The sequence below is a fragment of the Hippocampus zosterae genome, chromosome 3 (assembly GCF_025434085.1).
Source record: "Hippocampus zosterae strain Florida chromosome 3, ASM2543408v3, whole genome shotgun sequence".
NCBI lineage: Eukaryota > Metazoa > Chordata > Actinopteri > Syngnathiformes > Syngnathidae > Hippocampus > Hippocampus zosterae.
Genome location: NC_067453.1, coordinates 18,515,664 through 18,541,852, shown reverse-complemented (window position 1 = coordinate 18,541,852; position 26,189 = coordinate 18,515,664). Strand labels below are relative to the sequence as shown.

Sequence of the window (26,189 nt, the reverse complement as noted above, 5' to 3'; positions counted from 1 at the left end):
GCTCAGGCAGTGGCTCACTACGATCGCGCGGGCATCTTAGCGAAAAAATGTTGTCTACCCACAAGCATTGCAATGAAATTGTTAGTTATTTAGTAGAGCTAAACATCTCTTTATTTTCGCGATAAGCAATGAAGATGAACAAAAAGTTGAACCAAGCAACAAAACTTTTATGTGCCGAAGGCCCACCTTACCAGCCTTCCGCAGGAACCAGCTGATGAGCCGCCCGGAGGGCGGCGAACCACCACCTTACCAGCCTTCCGCAGGAACTAGCTGATGAGCCGCCCGGAGGGCGGCGAACCAGCTAGTAAAATATAAAGAAGGCATTATCGAGGAAATTAGGCTCAGCAAAATGTTCGTTTTTACATGATTGTTTTGCTCTTGCAGTAAAGCAGCCGAATACCGAGATGGTGAAGTCGGACAACAATGGATGTTGCGGCCTTTGGTTACATTTTTCGATTTCAACTTCTAATAGGGCGAGTGGTAAGTGTGTAAACCTCACAGTGCAGAGTTACCGGGTTCGATTCCAGCGCCGGCATTCCTGTGTGGAGTTTGCATATTCTCCCCGTGTCTGTGTGGGTTTTCTCCGGGTACTCCGGTTTCCTCCCACATTCCAAAAACATGCATGGCAGGCTGATTAAACGCTCAAAAATTATCCCTAGGTGTGAGTATGCGTGCGGTTGGTTGTTTGTCTCTGTGTGCCCTGCGATTGGCTGGCAACCGGTTCAGGGTGTCCCCCACCTACTGCCCGAAGACAGCTGGGATAGGCTGCAGCACGCCCTGCGACTCTTGTGAGGATAAAGTGGATCAGAAAACGGATGGATGGATGGAACTTGTCATATTTTGTTTGGTTATAAACCGTTTCAAGCAAGGGGTCTGGGATATGCGACAAAAACTCGGTAGATATATAGCGGCGTACCATGTCTGTCAGTCGGTGCCTTGTCTTTGTTCAGGTGAAGTTGAGGCCTTCTTTTGGGGATCGGCGCCACTCCTTTTCATGAACTGTTGGATGCACAATGGATAAAGAAGCAGAAGTCAGCAGCAAAATAACGGGATGAACAAAAAAAAAAGACAAGAAAGAAAAGTGACACATTTGTAGACCGTGTCATTCCTTGGACACGCAGCCGGAATGGGAGCTTTGAGGAAAAAAAAAATGAAAGAACAGTCTAAAATTCTAGGACACTTCAAATGACAGAGAATGTACCGGTATTCATAATAGATGAATGAACTCACTTCCAGTAGAGAGCTTGTGTGTGACTGCAATGCTGGTTTATCTCGGAGAATAATTCATCTCCCCTCGGCCGAATTGGCTAATTTATAATTAGACATCATGCGAGAAAATGCCTTTTAAGTGCACTTATCCAGACGTGTGCAGCTGGAAGTTGCAGATCACACCTTAAGGTCTTCTCACTTGGATCATTGCAGTTATTAAAAGGACCCAGAACACGTCGCTTCTGGCGTGACCTTGATGAGCGCCTGAGCTCGTGCATTATTCACCACAAGTACTTTCTTCACACACAACTCGAACCGTCACTGTACGCCACGCCTTCGCCCCAGCGTCCCTAATGAGCATAAATGCTTTCAACGTTTCCCTGTTTCCAAACGGCGGTGCCACAAGTGTCTCCCAAAAGAAAATAATGACCTAGCGATGATCGTCAACTTGTCTGCAGTTATTTTAGCCTCATTGTGCAAAAAAAAAAAAATCAGCGGCAGATCCCGCTTTAAATATTCAGCAAATGCGTTTCTACAGCTGCACGCATCTGTTATCAGATTAGATGCTGAGAAGCAGGCAGTGCCTACTCATTCTCACAGAGTTTTAGGAGAAGATCTCGGCGCAGGGATATCAAAATGCTAGCAGACAACAGATTCACCGAACTGATTGTGGCAGCAGAGTACACAGCTGTGATAACATCAGGAAAAAAAAGCAATCAAAGCTGGAAAAGGAAATGTACTCTATCGGAGATGTGGGGAGACATTGGGGTCAGTTACGCTGATGTATCGCAAAAGCAGCACAGGGACACAGAATCATTCATTTCTAAAATATTCCCCCATATCGCATCACGGGTGTATCACTGGCTAGAATAATATGCCCACTTGGACAATCGAATGAGAGCCCATACAAGTACAAATGAAATTAACAATTCATGATGGCTACAAAACCGCAATGTATCCCACCAGGCTTTGTCTGATTGTTTATGAGATTGCAGAAGTACCATCCAAGTTGTTCAAAGGTCTGCGAGAATGAAACGCTCGATATCTCCCGAGAGTGACTTTGCAGTAACTTGATCCGTTGCCGTTTGAGATTTGAGAGACTTAAAAAAAAAATACACACAACCCTTGAACGAGAGCCATATAAAGGCTTCCTCAATGTCTCTCGACCTACCGAAATGTGAACGTCGTTCTGACCATCAACAAAACAGCAAATATGACAAGGAATTCCTTTGCTTTTGCTTCCTTTGCACCGGAAACTACAAACAGAATAATTACAACTGGGGACGGGCAAGTACTCATACCAGGTATGGGTATTGGGCCTTATTTCAAGTATCGGTTCTCACAACACAGCAATGGCGGCTGACAGTACAGGCTAAGAAAGCCCTTTCCCAAGTGAACTTTATCCACGGCCATCCTCTCATTTGTCCATTCAGATACAATTTCTTGAAGCGGATGTATGTTTATCAGATTTATATTACTGCTTTGAGTGTATAATTAGTTTGCGTTCAGCAAAATTCATTCATTCATTTTCCGATCCGCTTTATCCCCAAGGGTCGCTGGGCGTGCTGGAGCCTACAAATAGTACATAAAGGCAAACATTTCAGTTTTTTTGAAAATACAATTTTTTGGAGAAAACAGTTCAAACACTGTAACAACTTGACGAGCGAGAAAAACAATCAGTCCAACATTCAGTCTAACCGGAGAAAGTATCGTTGCGCAATACTGTGAACTGAGATCTGGTATGCTCGATTTTAATATTTCCATCCATCCATCCATTTTCTAATGTGCTCATCTTACGAGGGTCACGGATGTGCCGGAGCCTATCCCAGCTGTCTTCCGGCAGTAGGGGTGGGACAAGAAAAGTATGAGTGGTATCGGTTACTTGGTACTGGGGTACTTCTAGAGTATCGGTTGCCTTCCCGAAAAAGTGGAATTGAACATCCCTCATTAAAACCTTTGCACAGGGCACTGGTTGCACACATTGGGGCATTATTTGCCATTCAAAAAGCATTTAGTTTTTGAATACTCGTTTGATTGTGCATCATTGTCATGATGTTGTGGCCGTGGCCGGGCCATTTATTGCGAAACAATACAGCATGGTAATTTGCTCCCATTTTGTGTTGGATTATGAGAAAAGCAGAAAGTAGGTAAATAATGATCATGATGTGATTGTGGCCAAATGGCACCCTGAAGCCTGTTCGTGCGCATCTCTCGCCCTGCGCCTGTTTAGAGGGCTATTAGCAAGAGGAGAGCAACACTGGAGAGGGTCTGCATTATTTGTTGGTTCCCATGGAAACAATTTTTCACGGGAAAGTGGAGCACCAATCGGATGGCAGCGCCTCATTGAATCAGTTATGAGGGCAAGAAGAAAGATCAGCGCAGACGGCTGGAAAACACAACAATAGGACGAGCCCCTCGAGGAAGACCATAAAGGCCAAACCGAGGATGGTCCCGCAAAGCAGCGCGCAAAAAGGCTTCTTCTCTAAATGGCTTTTCTGTTCAATGAATCCCTTTCACCAAAGCGCCGCCTCACATCACAAGCATGTGAGGAATTTAATCAAAGGCAGCCACTAACTGATTTCACTCTGTTATTTCAAGCTCCGACATTACTATTGCATCACCGACATCTGGTTTATGTATAAAACAGCAACACGTTACCCATCAGATCTGTCGGCGTATGTAAATCATATCATACACTTGGTGTTCCAAGAAAATTCATCTGACATGCAAAGTGCAATGAATGATCAAGCCATGAGCAGAGACACGACACATGCACGTACACGACATTTTTCCAAGTGCTAATTTAAGCACTTATCAAGCATATTCAAGATTTTTTTTAACCTTTTGTTTTGCACCAGCTTGACACAACATTCAAATGCAGTATTGTAGTAGGCCTGAGTGTTCATCAAAAACAAGGCAGACATTTCATTCCGAATAAGTACAATTAAGAGGACATTATGCAGTTTGAACCACGCTTAAACCCAGGGGAAATTTTAAAATGTAGATGTACATCTACATACAAATGGTACATAAAAGCAAACATTTCCGTTTTTTTTTTTAAACGGTGTTAACACTGCAGCAACAATCACTACAGCATTTAGTCTAATTGGAGAAAGTATCGTGACGCCATACTGTGAACTGAGATCCGGTATTTTCGCTTTTAATTTTTCATTCATTCATTCATCTTCCGGGCCGCTTGATCCTCAATAGGGTCGCGGGGGGTGCTGGAGCCTATCCCAGCTGTCTTCGGGCAGTAGGCGGGGGGCACCCTGAATCGGTTGCCGGCCAATCGCAGGGCACACAGATACGAACAACCATTTGCACTCACACTCACACCTAGGGACAACTTAGAGTGTTCAATAAGCTTGCCACGCCTTTTAATTTTTTAGGGAGAAAAATGTTGGGACACATAAGCAATGACACTTATACAAGCGTGCCTCCTTGGACTGTGCTTTTTGCAAATGGAGCTCAGTCCTGCTGGAACAGAAAAAAGGCTCTTTCACAAGCTGTTCCCACAAAGTTTGAAGCATACAATTGTCTGAACAGTCACGATAAAATCCAGAATTAAGATTCTGGCGGAAATAAGTGGTGTCACATAACCCGTGATTGACGAATCCATTTATTAAGAGGAGCATAGCGAGATTTGGGTCCAAAAAGTGTATTTGCCGTTCCCTTCCAGAGGAAGTTAAACAAGACTTTTATGAGACACAGCACCACATTGTATTGTCACTTGGCAGTCCGATCGGGTCACCAGTGCTTCCCTTTATCTTCATTGGACGTGACATCCCAATCCGGCAGTTAACTTTGATGACAATGACAGAGGTCAAAAGACAGCAAAGAAGTTGGACCCTTGCATCTCTTCCTCTGTGGAAAGGATGCAGTCAAAATGTAGAGGATGCGAAAAGGAAGTTCCCATGAATGCCTAACACATGACCTCACTAGCAGTGTTGACAAATCTTTCAAATACGAGCAGTAATGACTTATACTCAACCTCTGTTTCATGTACCGTTTTCTGCACAAAAGACACTTTGGATTATGAGGCGGTAACTTCAATGAACTGGTTTTATATTTAGGGTGCAGAGCATTATAAAGGCACATAGAAAAGAAGCTAGCATACAAATTATGTATGCTAGCATACATATGCTATCATACAAATTATGTATGCTAGCATACATATGCTATCATACAAATTCTGTATGCTAGCATACAAATTATGTATGCTTGTTTTGAGTGCACATTTTTATCCTGTGTTTTAAGCTCTCTTAAAGTGTCTTTGAGTATGATGAAAAGCGCTTTCAAATCAAATGTATTATTATTATATTATTACAGTAATGGCTGCGGTTGCACTATGGATCCACTAGATGGTACTACTCCAGAGGGAATACAATACAACACACGACAGCTTAATTGATGCAGAGACTTTACAATCGCTGCAGCTGTAACAGCCATGAGAACTGGTCACAAATACGGACGTGAAACATAAATACGCATGGCATTCCAAAACAATAAATGAAAGACAAAAGTTATCAAGACAAGTGATTCAACAAAAAGGCGCACATACCTTGTGGGCTCACATTCACAAGTGGCTATATATCCTGAGAAGTCTTGCTTGTCTCCTTCTTCCTTCGTTTAATCAGTAGTTAACTATGCTTTTGCTATTATCTTTGCTTCATAATGGCTGCCCAAAAGTTATTGTCTGTCTGAGTGTGTGTTGAAGAAAGCACAAGTCAATTAGCGTTGGGCAGACCCCTTTTACATTACAATTGGTTCCTGCTAATAATCATCATTAGGCAGCATAGGAACACAAACAGTGAAACAACTCAATGGGGAGTAGAAAGAGACTGTTGACACCATATATAAGGCGCATCGGAATATAGGGTGCACTGTCGGCTTTTGAGAAAATTGAATGCTTTTAGGTGCCTTATAGTGCGGAAAATACGGTAATTTCAAGCAATAGTACAAAGAAGTGTCACCTCTTCAAGATGATCCTCTGTAACCGCCTGACATAGTTTGATATAAATCATGCTCTCACCACAGCACTAAAAAGGGCACACGCCAGCAGCCGTATATCTTCAGAACCCTTGCTTTAACAAGACTGATGATGAGGCTGAATTATTGTCCTTAGCGAGAGAGAGAGTCAACCACTGGGGAGAAAGATAAACCGTCAAGCTATAGAAACTCACTGTTAAGTCCGCGGACACAGTTTAATTGAGTTTATTAGTTCTACCTGTATCAGGAGCCTGCTGTGGTGGTTCAACAATGGACAAACGTTTCATTGGAGCAGAGCGCCGGGCCTATTCATGTACATGGGGTGAGGCTGTTCATCATCTCTTCTTTATTCTTACCCATGTAATCACTTGTAGTCAACCACTTCTTGACGGGTTACGTTTATTTATTTACTTTTTACGTTTGGGTCTAAGGTGCTAAAGTGATAAAGACAATGTTGTGTATGTGCAGCCTCAAAAGCCTCTGCAAGTTTAATGTCACCAGTGTTGCCAAATCACAACCACTCTCATGCATAACACACATTTATTTCAATGCTGAGTCTGAATCACATTCCCTATCTATATGGTAGACAGTTTAGAATAAAATAGGATATCAAGCACAGGCAGTGTTTCTTCCCAAAGTGACGTCACTGAACGACTGACCAAAAAAATGTATCTATACGATATATGCTGTATATGTAATATAGTATTTTGAGTCAAGACACGTTGACAATTAACAATGGGAGAGAATGAGGATCTCTACATACCTTTCCGCGTGTCACTTTTTAATGCATTTAACACAAGAGAGGACTGAGGTCATTCAGAAAGTGGAGTGCAACATGATTCGGAGCACAGCAGCAAGGTATGCTCACTTAAGCAGTTACCGTATTTTCCACACGAAAAGGTGTACTGGATTATAAGGCGCACCTTCAATGAATGGCCTATTTTGTCATTTTTATCATATATTAAATGCACCGCATTATAAGACGCAATCTACAATGCATCCGTTAGATGGAGCGACGCTCAATGAAATGCAAACAGAACGGTCAGTAAAATGTGGGAGACTGGACTGTCTCAGAAGTGTTTGTTATTTATTCCTTTGTTGTGTATTCACAAACGAGGAAATCACAAAATAAATTCTGTAGGGCGGCGATAGATTTTATCACTTGATTTTCTTTTTTGATGCATTATTTTCAATTTTCGCAGTTTCTTTGAAGGAATCGTCAATTTACATTTTTCGAAGAAGTCTATGAACGCCTCTCGAGTTGAAAGGAAGAACAGAAGGAGCGGAGACAGACAAAGACGTACCTGTATTTGTTGAGACTGTGAAAATCATTAATAAAGTGTGCGTTTTAAAAAAAACAACACCACAGCTCTCCTTTTTTCGGAGCTGCAACAAAAACTTATTAAATAAAGCAGCAGTGACACAGTTCACTGAACCAAGTTATAACACTGTAAGCATGTCTCCAGCAAGGAGCCATTTTGGGGTCGACATGTTACCGTAATGACCATACACAAGGCGCGCTGGATTTTAATGCGCGCTGTGAGCTTTTAAGAAAATGGAAGGATTTTATGTGCACCTTTTAGTGCGGAAAATACGGTAGTGTGTTTCGGGATTTTCTAGTACCTCCTGTATAACTTAACTAACCACTTCCAACTTTCACCGAACTTGTCGAGCCCTCAAGATTAGCCTCTTATCTGAGTGGAGCCAGGGGCCAGCGGAGGGAATGAAAACTACACACCGAAGCTGAGTAATTCACGAGAAAAAGACCTGTCGAATCGGCAGGGTGGATGGGGTTAAGGCAAAAGGAGCGGGACGGGAAAGGTTGTGAATACTGCAAGCTCTGGGCCCTTGGGACACAATTAAGAGCAAGGCTTTTTAGTGAGGGTTACAAAAACACTGCAAGGATACCAGCAGTGCAGCCTTGCAAACCAAAATAGGAGTTGGTTCGTGCATACCCAGAGGGGACTGGGGGGGTGTAAACTCCCAACAGTTTGTTCACGGACTTCCCCCGCTGGCAGGCCTGCCAGCTGAAGTGCAGCCACGACAGCAACTATTTCCATTAGCATTACATCCTCAAGCCTTGGAAAGCTCAAGACTCAGGCCAACGCGCACCCCGGGTTCACTGCATAATGACGTTAGCAGACGAGCTTCCCTCAGGATGTTTTCCACTGCCAGTGTAGAGAAAATAGCACAGCGGTTGTGTAGCGCTTTGAAATCAGGTGACTCATTGTTGTGTAGCGAAAAGGAAGAAGCCAAAACATTGAGCTGATACAGAGAAGCCAAGCATCACAATGCACAAAAAATATCCTTAAATAAGCTGTGTAGTGGCATTGTTAGTCAAAGCTAAGCATTTTTTTGCTACAGCTTTTGTGTTGAATCCTGCGAGTGGTCTTCTTGTACATACTGGAAAAAAATGGCCGCTAACTTCACATAATTAAAAAAAGTCACTCTCAAAGTCAACGCGTCAAACTAAGAGCATGTCCACAAATAACCCCGTGAACATCTCAATGGTGTAGAGTATTCGGAAATGGAAATATCAAAAGTCCATTCACAGAATGAAACGACATTTGGAAGCTATGTTTTCAAGATGAAACACTTTCAAGTCAGAATCAACGGTCCCATAAGTATGCAATGTCGGCGTGTTTTTGTTTTTATGCATACACTGAATGGAACTTGTCATGAAAATATAAATGACTACGTGTAGCACAAGAGCTAGGCAATTACCGGTATATGACAGCAATTAGTAACCACACAATTTTTTTCCTCGGACGCTCCACCCTATTACGCGATAATTCTTTTTTCCTCCTTCAGTGTGTTCTAAAATATATTTTTACACTTGTTTTTATGTTGAGTAATACGCCATACTGTGGGCCACTGGAATATGCAATACCGGCCAATAAAAGCTGAGTTGAAGCCAGTTATTCACACACATCGACATCATCTGGTCTTTATCGGATCATGAATCCAGAAAAAGTACTAGTACAAGAAGGCAATCGTGCAGACATGATGAATCTCTTGCGTGCAGAGAAATGTTGTGTGCATCGTGCAGTGTGGTGTAGGCAGTTAGTGGGGGCTGCACAGGAGCGGCAAACAGGTGTCCCATTGGGTTATGAAAGCCAGAAGCTTCGCATCTGGATCATTTCCTCAACCCAGAGTTGGGGGCCGGGGTGGGGCCACAGGCAGCCACCTCCCCATAAAGCAAAACAAACCAGAACCACTTTTGTCAGCTTGTTTGCGGCGTCTATGGTGATCGCAGGTAACAAAGTGTTACAAAACTCACCACATCAGACGCAGCAGTGCAAAATGAGTCACCAGCGTTGTCAAATATGTGACCTGGTAGAGCAAAACTAGTACCGAGTCACACTTCAGAAATGTGCTCTTGGCATAATCGAACCAAAAAAAAATGATCTGAGCTTTCCAATGACATATCAAACTTTGGGCGCGACACGATGCATGACATCATTCGTAATCGTGACAGTATTTGCACAGATATGTACCGGTAGATATGATACGGCTACAGCGACGCTAAGCTAGTTGGGTCAGTCGTTAGCGAAGCGTCAGCTTTGTACCGATGCCTGCGTACTGGCGATTCCTTGCATGAATTTCGGCAACAGCAAGGTTATTGAGCAATAGTTGGGGAAAATTTTGAGATAGTTACTTATTTCTTTGTTGAGTGCCAATTAAAAATAAAACACACCACATAATGTGTATTTCTTCAAGGTGAAAAATGTAACCTTCCGAGCAATTATTGCCTCGTATTTTGGAATTAACCGATGCAACTTCCGACTCATTTTGCTTTGCTCTGTCAAATATGGTTGGATTTTAGGGAAAACAGGCATACAACAGTTTGAATTTCGAACCGGGGACATGCATGACGTTACATGAGCGACACAGGCGAGACCTCAGTTTGGCTTGCTCTTGAATTGGAAATAATTGTTCCCAGGATCTGAACAGATTGTGTGAAATACCAAAAAAAAAAAAAAAAGCCTGAGAATGGTATCTCCCTGTGTTAATTCTCTTTAGGCAGGGTTATTAGTGGCCCTTAACAACCTCTAAATCTTTCGTAATGAGCTGCTCACACTCCCCCCCCCCAAATAACTCAATTTCAATGCTTTCCACGCAGCCTCTCAAAATGAAGTGCATTCTGGACAAAGAGCTAAAAGATATTCTATAACGAGACGTCTTGGGCAAAAGGAGAGTCCCAGGAGAAAGCCAGGATGCAAAGAAACGCCGTTGGACATTTTCCACAGCACAAAGTTGCGAAAACGCAGTGCATCAGGCGCACGGGGAGAGGCGTCAATGGTGGAAGTCGTCGGGAGGAATCATGCTTGGCTCAACATAAAAGCACTCAAAGAAATTAGATCTCTTCTGCTGATCTTTAGAGTGTATTAGTCAGATGTAAACAGGGGAGCAGCAACTGTGAGAACCTCGATTGCCCCTTGGCTTGAAAAAGAATTCATCTAACGCCACCAAATGAAAGAGTTTGTCAAGATGGATATTGGAGGCGTCTGAAGAAAACCATCGGAAGTGGGAGTTTGGTCTCGGGAATCTGAGTGGGGCTGGGGGTGAAGGTTCACTGGCCACACTGAGATATTCTCATCTCGAGATTCCCCTGCCTCTGGACCCTGAGCTGTGGGAAAGGGACTTCATGCAATTATGTCACATTGATTGATGCGTGAGGCTGCAGAAAGATGGAAACTGAACCGCTTGGAAGCCATCCAGGATCTTGTCCCCAAAGAAACACAAGTCATTCGAGGTTCATGCCACAAAACATGACGGATCGGTGAAAACGGTGTCAGGATGGACGCGGTCGGAGAAACCCCACGGGCCAGCGTGGTGAGGCCAACCTCAGCAAAAAAATCATTCGCTTAGATTGACAGCAGCCCATATGTGAAATGGAAATGCTGAACGCGGACGCCGATAACACATCGCGAATCGTAATATCGCATCCTCGATGGTAGGTGTCTTGCTTGACTCGATGCCGCCCCGAATATCAGTCGAAGTTAGCGATGAAATTATGAGCCGGGCGCCCGACCGCCACAGCTGTAAATAAACGGCGCATTTTAGGATTGCAAACAGGACCGCTGGACTGACCGCAGACGGGTTATTTATGATGAAATGCATGACTGCTCCTATGCTTATTTAACCATTCGCAGGTGTCTAATGTGCCCCCCCCCCAAAAAAAAGCTTATCTTACTTCAATTATGGGGGAAATCCAAATCCAAATGCAGTAGCCCTGTCAGATGAAATGTGCGGTAGGAAAACTGCAACTTGTGATTTTATTTATTTATGTTTATGATATGGAAGTTCCCCACAACAAAGAAAATATACAGTAGTGCGTGTTGATATTCGCAGCACGATGCTTGTTTGGGTTATCGGCAAACAAGAGGAGGAGTGAGAAAATAACAATTCCAATAAAATGCTGCGTGGAAGAATCAGAACAATGAAATGCTTTTGATTTTTTAACTTTCACAACTCTCCATCTGTCCGCAATCTGTCAAACCTTTTGGAGGAACAACAGACCTGAGGTTGACGCCAAAGGCAACAGAACAAATATGTACGTACAGAGAGCCACCGAATCCTCTGAATAAGTTTTCTGAAAGCTTGCACTATGGATGGGAAGGGGGGGGGGGGGGGACTTGCTCTAGATGTGGTGAATGTAACGAAAGCTTACTTGAAAAAAAAAAAATCGGTTTGAAGGAGAACATCTGTTCCTTGTTAAAAAAAAAAGTCTGTCCAATTCCAAAGCGCCTGCAGAGATAAGCAAATGTACTTTTGGTAATGGATCACATTTCCTCATTGTTTCTTTTATGCTTTGTTTTCGTGAGGCGAGACCCAAAGGGATTATGGCCGCTTCAAGCTAACTGCAGTTATTTGATAAAGAAAGTGAGAATTAATTGATTCTGTGGTAATCCAAGTGACACACGAGATTTTCTTTGGATTCTTCTGATGCATTACTATTGCCGCTGTTTCTCGCGGCGTACCTGGTCAGCCAGTGCGCTGAGCGAATAGCATATGGAAAAAGGTATTCGATAATATTCAATTCACATTGAATCTATCGCTTTGCTTGATCAATAGTGAACTCTTAGAGTAGATTCTTGTATAAATCCTTAATGGGCAATTTTGAGAATGTTAAGCTCACAATGACGGGGCTCACTTTAAAAACATATAAACATTTTCGAGTCCGACTTTTATCGGCGGGGGATTCTCAGCCGATGACGATAGGATGATGTGATTAGGCTTACAACTGCCTTGATGTCGATCCAGACACAATCATGTGGGAGATAAAAGCGAAAATTCGCTCTCTTGGCCCATGTTGAAAATCAAGCCGAGGTTACTGGCTCGAGCTCAGTGGAATGATGGAAATTGATGGCAGCCCCTTTTTCTTTGTATTCACCTCTTGGATCGATGCCTGAGATGCTCAAAGGTTGCTGAAAATGAACGCGGATGACTTTGCGGCAGACTCCTCGTCCTCAACCGGGACACATAAATTACTGGAAGACATCCAGGAGCACCTGAAAGCATCCGTCCTTCCAAAAAGACGTTTCATGGTCAGAACACTTCCAATTCTTCCGCTATCTAAACAAACACACTTTGCTTTCCAGCTGATAAACACATTGAGTACATCGAGCTGACTTTATGAGCATTCAAAGGGTTACACATTGGCTCGCTTTCCACTGCAGAATATTCTCATTTGTCCAAAGCTTCAAAGACCGTAAGGTGCAGGGAGGTAAGAATTGAAAGCAACAACTCATTCTCGTCTGTGTTTGCTGCAGTGGCGTGCGGTGAGGTTCATGGTTGGTGAGGCACCGACTCCTTTAGTGTCAGATTTACAAATGTATCAACCAAAAACAGTAGCTTATTCAATTGGCTACTGGTTATTTCATATCCAAAATTTGACCCCATGGGTAAAAATACAATATTCTATTGTATTTTTCTTAGACTAATTTATTTTGTTATAAGATTTTGACAGGCTCTGCAGTTTGGTGTCATCAAAATGTTGTGACATCTCATTAAATTTTGTACAGTCGACCAAATCGAGGAAAGCTAGCTCACAAAATGATCAAACCTAGCTTTCATCTGAACACTGATGTTGACCATAATCTTGTCGAACATTTGTTTTCTCTCATCTCTGACCGACTGATTTCTTCCACTGTTGTTTCGGCCAAGTGTGCTGCATTTCTGCTCAAATCGCTCATACAGTGTGTTAAAGTCCCGTCTCATGCGTTCAACAACTACGATGGTGTCGTGGGTTCGCGCACAACAATATCCAATGTTCATGACTTTGTTTTGCAGCACTCTAAAAAGTGCATCAGTTTCACTGAAAATGCCCTCATATGCCATCATTAAAAAGCATGTCGATGCTTCTGACAGCCATCGATCATATCCAGTGACCATCATTTGAGTATCATTGTCCCAGCGATCGGGATCATAGGTTTGCGCTACTAGTTTTTTAACTGTTTTAACAGCCGTTTTCTCCAACACTTCCAAGACATACGCAGCTACAGCAGGGGCTCGCCTATCATCACTTACATCATCAAATCCTAAAAATGCTTCCATCACCACAGTCCACTTCACTTTTGGCAACATAGCGCAAAATAACAGATCTGTGCTTTGTTTGTGATATCCGTAGTCTCGTCCAACTTTATGGAAACAAATGGGGCAGCATTGATCTCCCTTTTTAGATCATTTATTATCACATCACCGAAAGCTTCAATTATATGGTTCTGTATTCTATTGGACAAGCCAGAAAGCACACTGGATGAGTCCAAATGTCTAGCTAACCTCTCATCTTTCTCATCAAAAACATGTGATAGTTCTACATAATCGCCACGATTAGAAGAGCTTGCCCTCTCGTCGTGACCACGAAATGCCAACTCCCGTTTAGCGAAAAAGCAGGTTGCATGAATGAGGTCTTTCACAATCTCTCGGTTTTCCCTTACCTTGGCATTGCGGATGCTAACGTTGAACCTCCGCTGTTCGTTCAATGCCAAATCGATCCTTGCGCTTTTCATATCACAATATCCAGATAAGTTGAGAACAAAAGGCAGGGAAAACAGTAAAGACGGGTTTTCGAAGGACAGCCACATCACCGTTCTTTTTGGCTTTACCACTCCGTTTGAAAAGTTGTCCGGGCTGTCCCGTAGTTTGAAGCAAACCTTTTCACTCCGGCGTTGGTCTACCTGTGTTAATCACGTCCACTTTTGACTGAAAGTCCAGTTTTGAGAAGTTTTTAAGCTTCGATATATAATCCTTTTCTTCCATTTTGGCTGTCCGACGTAGCAAATTTAAAAAAGGATCGCACTTGACTCGCCTGGCGCCTCTGCACAGAAGAAGAGCGCAACGTACCTGTTTGCTCACGTACGCCCTCTTAATTGCGGCAGAGAACGATCTGCCGCAACCTATGCCTTTTCACTGCGGTTTTATTTCCCATCAGCAAATCTGAATATGTCACCAAAAAACATTAAACTTTAATGGTTTAAAAACATTAGCCAGACTTAGGAAAAGCATATCAAATAAATGTATCTGCAAATGTTATATTGCTGATGTGCAGATGTACGGCAAGCAGGACGTGCCAGTTGCATGTATCAACCCAGTTTGTGATGATTGCGCAATGCAATGCGCGTTCAGAGGTGCGGCACTGCCTCACCTGCCTCCCCTGACCGCACGTCTCTGGTTTGCTGGGATAAACAGGAAAGACATTTTGCGGTAACTAACTTGTCTTCTTGCTCTTGCCTTCGAGGAAAATCAAGTCTTTTCACAATTGCTTTTGGAAATGATGCACGGCCTTTATTGAATGCCACAAGACACACACACACACGCACACACGCACACACACACACACACACACACACACACACACACACAATGACCGACTGCTCGCCCAGAGGACAGGTCTTGTTTTAGCGCAGTGACCCATGAATGTTGTCTTGACTGGCAAGCTTTTAAAGCAGTACCACGTTGAAATTTTCATAAAGAAATATGAAATAATGATGAGGCAGTGTTTGGCTTGGTCTCGGCCAGTTAATAGTTTCCTCTTTTGAGGAAGATGACAACGGAATGTACACAGCATGTACTTTTTGGTCTGCTGGAGCAAATGTGTCAGACGCGCGTGGTGCCACAGCAGCTTTAGAGATTCATCAAAAACGGCGCTAACTCATTAAAAAGATAGCAGGGCCGCGTCAAATACATACAGCTGGGGTAACAGTTCGGCTTCAAATATTAACAGCACGTTTGGTCAAATGATGCGGTTGTGCATATGTAGTAAAAGGAGGGGTGGGGGGGTGATCTTTTTACAGACACTGCTTAAAGGGTCCATCATTGAGCTGCGTGTTTGTTTCTGCAAAGAGCGTAAAGGTGTAACAGGAGTAGAAGAGTCAAGGCCACAAACAACTCTATGATGTGGATTATTGTATGGAGGGACATTCAATTCATTGTTGAAAACGTTTCGTGTCCAAAGCAATTTTAAGTGAAAGTAATAGTGTTCACCTCTAGATGGAAGGTGTCGCTCGAACTACAAGAGTAGACTTGTACGTCAGGGCAGAAGAGAGGGCATCCAGGACAAAAGCCGGGGCTAAATCGGGGGCAGAATATTGTGTCTTTCGGGTAATATAGCGAGGAAATTATACGTGTGCAAATTTCAACACAAACCCGTTTTTCCTAGCTTGCTTAGAGACACTAACAGCCATGAAAGATTTATGTCTAAGTCACCACAACAACACCAATCTCAAAAGTAAGCAACCTATGATTTTTTTTTCACGACAACCGTTGACAGTTTGTTTGAAGTTTATGAGGAGTTACAAAATTTGAAGAAGCCTTGTGAAAAAAATTGTGGCTCCCGCTAATGTTTGAATTGTCTTTTTAGGTTTGTTTTTTGGAGAGTAGACATTCACCCATCTCGAATCTGGCCTTGTTACTCCTCTCCTTTAAAAGTCATGCCACGTCGACAACTGGCTGTCAGATTATTAAACCTTACTCACGACTCTCTACTCAAGTGCTTCAATTCTTGAGACATTCTCTGTATTTTTTTCCCCTCACGGCCTTTGCCTGTTCTTGTTATGTATTCTCGGTTTATGCTCTGAACATTTTCATAAAGCCAACATCATTTCCTACGGGACCACAAGAGAGTTTTTCGCAAATTCACCGATGTTGATCTTTGCATCGTTAGGACCTTTTTCTCCTTTCTTGTTCTTTAACAAGGTGGGCGAAAAGAACAAGTTGCTCGCTTCCAGGCTTGTGATCCATGCAGGAGTGAGCTCATTAGTTGGCGTCTCCACTAAGATACCACAGGGATTATTATTGGATCACGCTGTGGATTTCTGCCAAAAATCAAACCCCGATCGTCTCCGTGGATGCTGACAATGAACCCCCATTATATGTGAGGTGAGTCTCTTCCTGTGGGAGGCACCGTTACATTTCTGGAATCTCACCGGAGCTGCAGGAAGTTACACCGCAGACGTACGTATGGGGTCGCAAAGGGGGCACAAAGCAGCAGACTCGGACTGGTATAGAAAATTTACCGTCCTGCGGGTGTGTCTCTCTTGATACAATGTACGGGGCACGATATGATTCAAGGACCGTTAGTGCTGATCAATGTTGAAAAACAATGTAATTGCGACCCCCTCCCCCCACCTTAATATTCCGATTGTGATTGAAAATGCGATTTTTTCTTCAAGGTCCTTATTGTTCAACAAACACAACCAATTTTACTACAATATTTCATAACAATAAACAGCATCAGATTTATCAGATCAGCCTAGTTGTGTCCATTCAAGTCCAAAAAGATTATTTGTGCTTCACTGGCTTAATTCATTTACTCATCTCTTTAACATACCATAGGACACTAAAGTATAGAAAATATACATATGCACATAAAAACATATACAGTATACTAGGGCTGTTGATTGATTCCCTTTTTTTTCCAACATCTATAACACTATCTCGTATTTGAAGGCACCATCATATATACTGTTTTGACACACATTGAGTACACACACACACACAGGCACAAGCAGGCAACGTCACGTATCCGAGGTTTGTATGGTTATCACAGACTGGAAGGGCAGCGTGTTATTAGCAGACTGGGTTGAAAACCCATATCATGCTCAAAATAAATCTTTTTGAAGCACTCTGTAATTCAGCCAGGCTGCAAATGCAGCAATGCCAAACACGTTTGTGTCACACGTAGCGACAAACACACCACTCTGCGGCCATATATCACGGCGCAATCAGCAGCTGGAAATGATTCACGACCTACCGCTCACTTCAAACATATCACACCGCATTTCATTTAGTTTGTTGCGAACGACAATCATCCCGTACTGCCCGTTGAATGTCATCTGAATTACAGCGACAGTGTAAAGCAAGCGAAATTGGGTCTTCAAGACGTGAGAGCATCCAACTGAACCAAATGGTTACACTTTAAAGGGAGCGTTCCTTGAATCGTATCGCGCCCCAAATATCTAGCTAAATATTAAATTATCTTTGATGGGAGAGATACAACCCTTAACAGCGATACTCTGCAATTGCGGTCATTTGCAAAGAAGAAAGAACCAAGCACACTGGGGTGGAATTAAAAGACGCGGATGGTTGGAAGCTACTGAAAATGAGAAAAAGACCAGAAAGCGACAGAGTTTCTGATTTCATGAAAGAAATGCCTGAGTCAGGAAAGGAGAAAGCCATCATGGGCCAGTGAGTCATGGGGAGAGGCTGTAAAAACACACTCGGGCCTCACAGTGTCATCAATAAAAATGTCTCAGACAAAGAAGGTGGTGCAACAACTGAAAGGACCCGACAGTGTGTGCCTCCATTCTCCTATTATGCAAATAGGGATGTTGCATCTGACACCTTCTTCATCCAAATTCATAATTCACCAACAATGTCCTGCACGGCTTCAAAAAACAACCTCATCGTCATCATGATTAGAAGGATGCTCTTTCACTAACACGATCAAGCGAACAGGAGAGCAACTCACAGCAAAACGTCTGACAGCCATGTTTTTGAAGTACCGCTAGTCGGAAGAAACTTTGCTTTACCTTAAACAATCAGTTGTTTTTTTTAACTAACAGTCCACCCCTGAATCTGCCGAACCAAAATTAAAAAGTGATCAAAACCTAATCCAAAAGGAAATTATCTTGAAATATTTATTTTTGTTTGTTTGCCAGAGGCGTCGAATCTCAACACAAAGAATGCGCACAAGAGTGTGCTTCCTCCCAAATGTGATTTATTGAGCTTTTACCCAGCGTCCTCTTTATTGGCACGCCAACCTCATGTGGCAGAGCGCAGTTATGTGGTGCCAACATGTCACGAGATCCCGTTGTCCATATTGCGGCCTTTTCCACATGACGACAACAACGGCAGCAAAAAAACAGCCACGTGAGGAGGCCGAGTGTGCTTCATCTTCACCGCCTTGACCAAAACGATCAGTTCCTCTCCCACCGATGGATATCTCGGGGTGTCATCTCACGCCGCACTGGATCAATGCCAAGCGCAAAGGCCACACAAAGCCTCCATCTGAGCTCTGGTTGCATCAGAAGGAAGTATCGTTGTTGTAGTATTGCGACTCTGTCCTCGGTGATGACCAAGACAACATCCCTTACTGCCTTGAGCACTTATTTGATGGAAATATGAACCCGTACAATACATCCGGAGTTGAGTTGGAATGTGGCCTCCAGTAAAATCCCGCTGGAGGAGTTGTTATCTGCGAGGACCAGCTTGTCGAAAAACCTACCTTCTACCCCATTACCTGCTAAGCTTAGCCAGTATTGAGGGGAAATAGGGCACAGGCGAGATAAGACCAAAGAATTTACAGGTCGAGCTCAAACAGGAGACCGGTTTCCTTGTGATAAAGAGGAAGAAGCGGCAGCAGAGAGGGTTGCTCAGCTTCCTGCTCCGTGTCAACTCAGGGGTCTGTCAGCTGCCCTCCGCCGAGGTCATCCGACGCTTCCTGGTTCATAAAGCTGACACGCAATCATGCAGCAGTGTGTCAATATCCTTCGATTATGTTGCTCTTGGTGTCACAGAAAAAGCGAGTTCAATGATACTTGCTAGTTTACGAGCAGACGAAACTTCAACTTCAACTTATAGGCAGTATTTGTGAGTCTTGATACCTAGTGTCGGTACTCACACATCCCTATTCACAAGTACAGCATTTTGTGAACTTGGGTTATGAAAATAGCCAGATGCAGTCTGTCAAGATTATTAATTTTTGGGGCCATTAAATGCGTTTCAAGCCAGCAATGGAAATTTCACCTTGCCCAGCAGTACCGTAAATTATTTCTGCCAGCTAGAAAGCAAATTTCATTTACTCATCTCTGCAAACAACAAAGATGCTGGAGCCATTACTGGTTGTGGCTTGTGTCTCGCACACATGAAATGAAGGGTCCTCTAGAAATCGAGAAAAGCAATTTTCTCATTGAGCCCATAGATACTGCATTTAGGGCCACGCTCTCTGCAGGTGACCGGCTGATGCCGGCGAGGGCAAGCTCAGCGTGACGGCCCCCGGCCGCCATACTGCTCAAAACATATGCTCCCAGCCAGGGCGCGGACGCGGCATGAGGACAAATAGCAGGAAATAACAATAGATGACTTCATTCAGGAGGAGAGGATGATGGATGTGGTGAAATCAATGCCACTGATCAGAGGACTTGCCAAGTCTGCAAGCTCATTAGCAAGCAAATCAGACCAAAAAAAAAAAAATCAGGATGAGGAAAGTGCTAGACTGCACCACAGTCATGCAAACACGTGTGGAGCTGCAGATGGATTCATTTCAGGCCTTTTTGTGAAGATGATTCACTGAACCGACAGTCAACGGGCTGAAAACCACACGGACAATTTCCGTCGACAGCAGTTGGAGCAGCGAAGGCGCGCTTCACTCGCCCTGCGTTTGTTTTCACTCCGAGTGACTTTCCACACTTGTGCTGGGGAACGTGTGAAGGAGAGCAACGCAAACGCACAAAAAGACTCGCACCACGTGATCGATGTCTGTCTGTGGGCTGAACAAATACCACGCGATGGGTGCCAACAATGTGTTTTTCGTTATTTTAAAGAAAAAGTTGCTCATTTTTCATCGTGTCATTGCCCTCAAAACTTGTTGGTGTTCTTCTGCTGAACCTACAAATAGTCTGGATGCTGTGGATGTTCTTTGAGGTTCCCTGAGCTCATTTCTCTCCTTGCACTCTACAGTGGGACAGCCAATGATGGATTGTTGCTGCTCTCCGTGTTTCTTCATATGAATGACAACACAGCTTTACAAACGCCATGCTTTGTATGTGGACGGCTTGTGAATCGAGCTCTGGAGGAAACAAAAAAAAGCTTCAGGCAGAGCTTATTCATCTGCGTTGGCGGCGGCTGTTGCAGCAGCATCAATACGGCTGCTTCTTTCGCATTTTCCTTCTGACAACGCGAATGTTCTCGTGAACAAGCACACGTGTGTGTGCTGGCTTTGAGTTTCTTTCTCCACATTGACGCCACGGTTGTCTCCCTGTCATTGAGGAAACAACGGTCACCAACACTGAGACATAAAGCAACTCAGCACATTAATTAATGCTGACAGGAACCAGTTGGTCCAATCTGTTGAGCCATGTTATGATGGTTGCATTCACGCACGTCCACACACACACACACACACACACACACACACACACACACACCTGGACACTACTTTGCGGTAATGGCTCCCATGGTGCTAATCTCCTTGGCTGAAATGCAATCTGATTTCCAGCTGTTACTGCAAGTTAGTCGAGAAGAAACATTTTGACTGTGATTTTGCAACATTTCAATCACTACATATCATCCACGTCATTCAATACACCTTCACAAGCTTGCGATTTCAAAATATAGCATGATCAACTTTGGCGAAGATAGAATTTGCCATTGCATCGTGCAGGCTGGTCAATGCATGCAGCCACAAGCATGAGGATTAAGCCTTCAGAAACGTAAACACATGTCCGAGCAACTTAAACCAGAACAGCTACAATGAAGTGATTTGTAGCCTTAAAGTTCCCCCAATGCGTTGATAACTCCCTCTGGTTTCACTTTGCGGCTTTTTTGCGGCTTTTTCAATAAGGAGTTCGGTCCAACCCCAAAAACAATCACTTAAAGTACTTTGATGTCCGCAGTGCATAAAGAACAAACAACAACTTCTTCAAGTTTTGCTCGAGAGTGAATTTTCCAAAGCTCCCATTTGAGGTTATAATGAATCAGCTCGACCAATAAGCGACCGGCAGTGGTCTCCATCCTTCATACAGCATTAGGTCAGCATGCATGGATCCTTGCATGACCAGATACTAGAAGTAGTACCTTGTAGTACTTGTTTTTCCCTCGAGGAAAAGTCTACACTCGAACTGTTAGCACTTTTCACACGCAATTTCTGAAGGAATCATTCATTGGTTTCCATCATTTGGACAAAAACTATCCATAAAGAGTTTATGTCATTATTTTTTTGGAGGGGTGGGGGGGGGGTATAATCCTTCCCTGATGGATGCAATGTGACAAACCCTCCAGCGAAGCCAGCGCATCGCAATCACGCATGCGATGACCCCGAAGATGTCGGCAGACAGCACTGGTCAGGCTAAAGCCCGTGGGAAGGATGCCAGCTTGACGGGGACGGACGGAGGGACCGACGCACAACTACAATTCTACATCACACAATTACAACAGCCAATACAAATATTGTGCCTTGACAAAAATACTACTGCTTAGTTTTGACCAACACTGCCAACAAGGAATTAATTGAACAGTATGTTGTGGTTGGAGTATACAGTGGTGGAGAATTTTTATGAGAGCCGTTTCTAAAATGTTTGCCAAATTGAGGATTGAAATGAGGAACAGCTTACAGTGCAGTCCCAGCACCGTAAGCTATAACCATCGAAAGAAATATATGGGGCTGCAACTCATGATTATTTTAAGAATCGATGGATTATTTTGTCAATTTAATCGATGAATCGGATTGTCAAAAACATTTCAATTGCTATCCCTTCATGATTAAAAACCTGACATTATTTCAAATTGATGTTAATTATTTCATTATGTCAAATCTTAATACAAATCATTCACGTTGAATTTACTGGTTTAATCCAAAAAATGTAAGAAAATAAGCAACAAAGAGTTGTTCATGTTTTCTACAGTAAAAGCCGATTATTTATTTTGATTCAACACAAAGCCTGCTTTCATGGCAGACTATAAAAATTAGATAATAGTGACTGTTGAGGAGCTGAAATTCCGAGCATTTGGATATTTTCATGTAAAAAAAAAGATAATCTTTTAACTTGATTAATCGTTATGCCTCTAAAACGTATGGTTGAATGACAAATCTAACAAACATTATTTTCTTTATGAAGGCAGAATATGTGATACAGGTCTTTAATTGGATGTCATCTGTTTTATTAATGTGGATGGCTGGTGCATTCAGCACAATTATCTACATGTTGTTTTATGGATTCTGTCAGAAATTATTCGATACAAGTCTTTCAACAGGTGAAGCTCAGACTAAACCAAAAAAAAGCACCTTGTATTTCGTCCTAACACTTTCCCCAAAAGAAAGGTTCGTGGGATTTAAAGGAAAAAGTGTCCGAGTGAGTCCGCCCACAAGAACCACTTTTAAATCTAGAATATGACATTTAAGAGCACAAGTTGAGAGTCACGATCCAAAACACATTTCTTACCTTTCGAGCCGAAAGCGTTGAGTGCTGCGGATCTCTTTTCTCGCGTAAATATCACACAACCGACAGCCTCCTGTTTGGACGTAGCTGAACGAGATTTCGATTTAAACAAAAAGTACAACACGTAGCAACAAGTTCAAATGTCCGACGGACCGCTCAAGACTAGTCCAACACCACGCTGCGAGATCTGTTGCGTACAGGGCAGAAGCGGCAGGCGCGGCGTGGAGAAGCGGAGTGTCGCTATGTAAAGTGTTGCGTGAAGTCACGGTGAGCTGATGAGAGGCTCGCAGGATCATCCAGCACGCCCCAGCCTCTCCTACAGAGTCCCCGCCCCTGGGGCCCACCTTCCTCCGCACAGGGGTGGGTGGGTGTGGAAGATCGACGCCCACCGGACACTTCCTTGGGTTTCCCCCCTTCAGCACTCTAATCACACACAGTAGCTTCTACAAAAAGAGCCCGATCGAGAATTCTCCCCATGAGCAATGGGTATACAAGTGCTTCGCACTTCTGCCTCACAGAAGACAGATTCTGGGTTTGAATCTCAGTTCAAGACCTACTGTGTGGAGTTTGCATGCTGTGCCCATGACTGCATGGCTTTTTCGACACATTCCCAAAACTTGCAACTAAGGTTAATTCAAGACTATATTTTTTCCCACAAAAATCAACTCACTCAATATTGTCATGTTATTGAAAACATACCGTCAAACCTCAGTTTTTAAACGTCTCTGTTCTCGACCAAATCGGTTTTCGACCAAAAATTTCGAGTTTTTATGCCTCGGATGACGATCGAATTTCGTTTCTCGAACAAACTGAGCGCACTTGAATGTGTCATTTGACTCCTCTTGCCTTTCTGACACGAGGCGAGGAAGTGACGCTTCCTCGTGTAGTGTTCCATTGTGAACAGACGTGTTCAATAAAGATTTTTTTTTAAAGAGCGTGGTTTCGGTTTTCGAACAATTCGGTTTTCCAACAGTCTTCTGGAACGAAAACCGAGATTTGACTGTAAATGTCTTTGCTGCATTGCATTCCAAAGAACCATTACAAGAGTAAATACAACATGCCTGCCATCTAGTGGTACTTGGAAATATTACAAATTGAACTACAGTCAAACCGCAGTCCATTTTAGATTTGATTTGTTTTCAAGTTTTTAAATAGCCTTCCCCCACCTTAGCTCTGAGCTCCTCCACCTGCCTCGTGCTTCAGGTCCATGGACCAGACACCACCGGTAGTGCAGAGGAACACCATTTGAAAAGGAATCACATATTTTTCAGTCAGAAGTTTCCTTGAGAAACAAAACTAATTACAACGAAACGGAGCAAAATGGTACACATTATAGAGTACTGCATGTAAGAAAAGGGTGCAGTTCCCTTTGGTATGGTGTTTGAATGTTGAAGTAAAGCGTTCTGGGACGAAGCCTTTCCATCTGGGTGAGTGATGTCACGTATGCGCCATGTCGTGCTGTGACCACAAGAAAAATAACAATGCAGGGAGGTCTGACATTTGCGTTTTCAAGATGGAAATCCAGTCACGCTTTTCAGTTCGTGTCAGCTGAAGAAAATATTCTTCAAAATATTCCCATAATATTATGGGGTGCTGCACATTCTGCTGTTGACAAAGTGTTATCTAGCTTCAAAAGGCTATCAGTACATCACCAACAAAAGGACCTTCATCATTATATTAACAATGTGCGTTAAAAAGTAGTCCATTTTATGTGATCATATTGTTGACTGTAACTAAAAAATTTAATTGTACCGGTAATCTAATTCATCCATCCATCCATTTTCCGGAGCCTATCCCAGCCGTCTTCAGGCAGTAGGTAGGGGACACCCTGAATCAGTTGCCAGCCAATCGCAGGGCACACAGAGACGAACAACCATCCACGCCCACACTCACACCTGGGGACAATTTAGAGTGTTCAATCAGCCTGCCACGCATGTTTTTTTTGGAATGTGGGAGGAAACCGGAGCACCCGGAGAAAACCCACGCAGGCCCGGGGAGAACATGCAAACTCCACACAGGGAGGCCAGAGCTGGAATCGAACCGGGTACCTCTGCACTGTGAAGCTGACGTGCTAACCACTGCCGGGCCGCTAATCTAATTTACCTTTTAAATCATTTAATCAGTAAAGTCATTAAGCTACTTAAAGCCAAGCAATCAATATAGTAACTAAGTGAGTTTATAAGGGTAACTGGCAAGGCTGCTTAACACAACAGGAAAATGGCTCCGGATAATATTTTTGAGCCTGGCAATCGGACCTTTGCTGACTTTGATCAGAAGCGGGAACTGGGCTCAAATTCAGCCTGATCGTTGCTATGCGTGTCACCATTGAGGTTTGGTTTTTGTGGTTTGAACAGCTGAGACAAGAAGCTGTGCGTTTGCACAATCACTGAGTGCCGACGATGATCAAAGTCGATTTTTCGCTTCCAAAAGTAACTTAAGCTCCGGCGAGACTGTTTATGATGCTGACGACAGATCCATTTTGTCTCGTGTTAATTATTCATGCTTTCACGAGAATGTGAAGTGGTTTTGTTTCTGCTCATTTTTTTTGTCAGGAGTTGGCAGGGGGGTGTTTTTTTTCCCTCCCTCGGTGCACCTCGTGTCACAAAATCTACTACAGATGGAGTGCAAGATAAGCGCTCCATAGACTTATCCTTTTGGCCTCTCCCCTAAAAAGGTCTTAACCCTGACATTCCCAGCGGCGTACGCGATATGGCCAGCAAATCCCCCCCACCCGTGACTGCTTTCCCAGTGGCACATAGACACAAGCCGGCCGCGGATTTTTGTCGGTCAGATATTCGTGCCAAGATGAAATAACAAAGAGAGTCTTAAGACGAAAGAAGGAGAAAGTTGGTTGAAAGCTAGCACTCAAAAAGTCAGGTGGCAGCATCATGGAGCCGGTATCACATGAACAGTTTGAGCGCACAAAGAACAGCTGTGAGGTATTTTCTTTTTGGCTCCTCTGGTATTTTCAGAAGGGGCTGAGAGCAAAGAATGGCTGAGGCGAATCCCCAGGGAGACGCCTTTCTCCTCTTTAAGTAGCTACACGCAGAGAAACTGGGATATTTAAAAAAAAAGATTTTAACACCCTTTCTTTCCTTATTTTTTCACTTATTTATTCATCTATTTACTCTTTCATGCACCCAGTAACCTGATAGCATGATAAGCCGTCCACTGTGGTAACCGCTGTCCCTGAAAGGGTTAATTCTGATTGTTTTTCACCAATTCCTTTTTTGCAGAAATGTACACGTTTTAAGGTCATTTCTGAAAACGGGAGGGGGAAAAACAAACAAGAACTGTGCACGGTTTTGCTTTCAACTCCTTTTCGCCGTT

General features: G+C 43.4%; 1 protein-coding gene across 1 annotated transcript in view; it reads right to left on the bottom strand.

Moving 5' to 3' along the window:
- LOC127598048 (tetraspanin-18-like) overlaps positions 1 to 23,154 on the bottom strand; it is a 35,093-nt gene extending 11,939 nt beyond the window's left edge. The window contains exons 1-2 of the mRNA XM_052061555.1: positions 22,863 to 23,154; positions 917 to 999 (exon numbers count right to left, since the gene is read on the bottom strand). Coding sequence (XP_051917515.1) covers positions 917 to 919 — 3 coding nt within the window. The 5' untranslated portion in view covers positions 920 to 999; positions 22,863 to 23,154. The remainder of the gene's footprint in view (positions 1 to 916; positions 1,000 to 22,862) is intronic.
- Between the last annotated feature and the right edge of the window lie 3,035 nt (positions 23,155 to 26,189).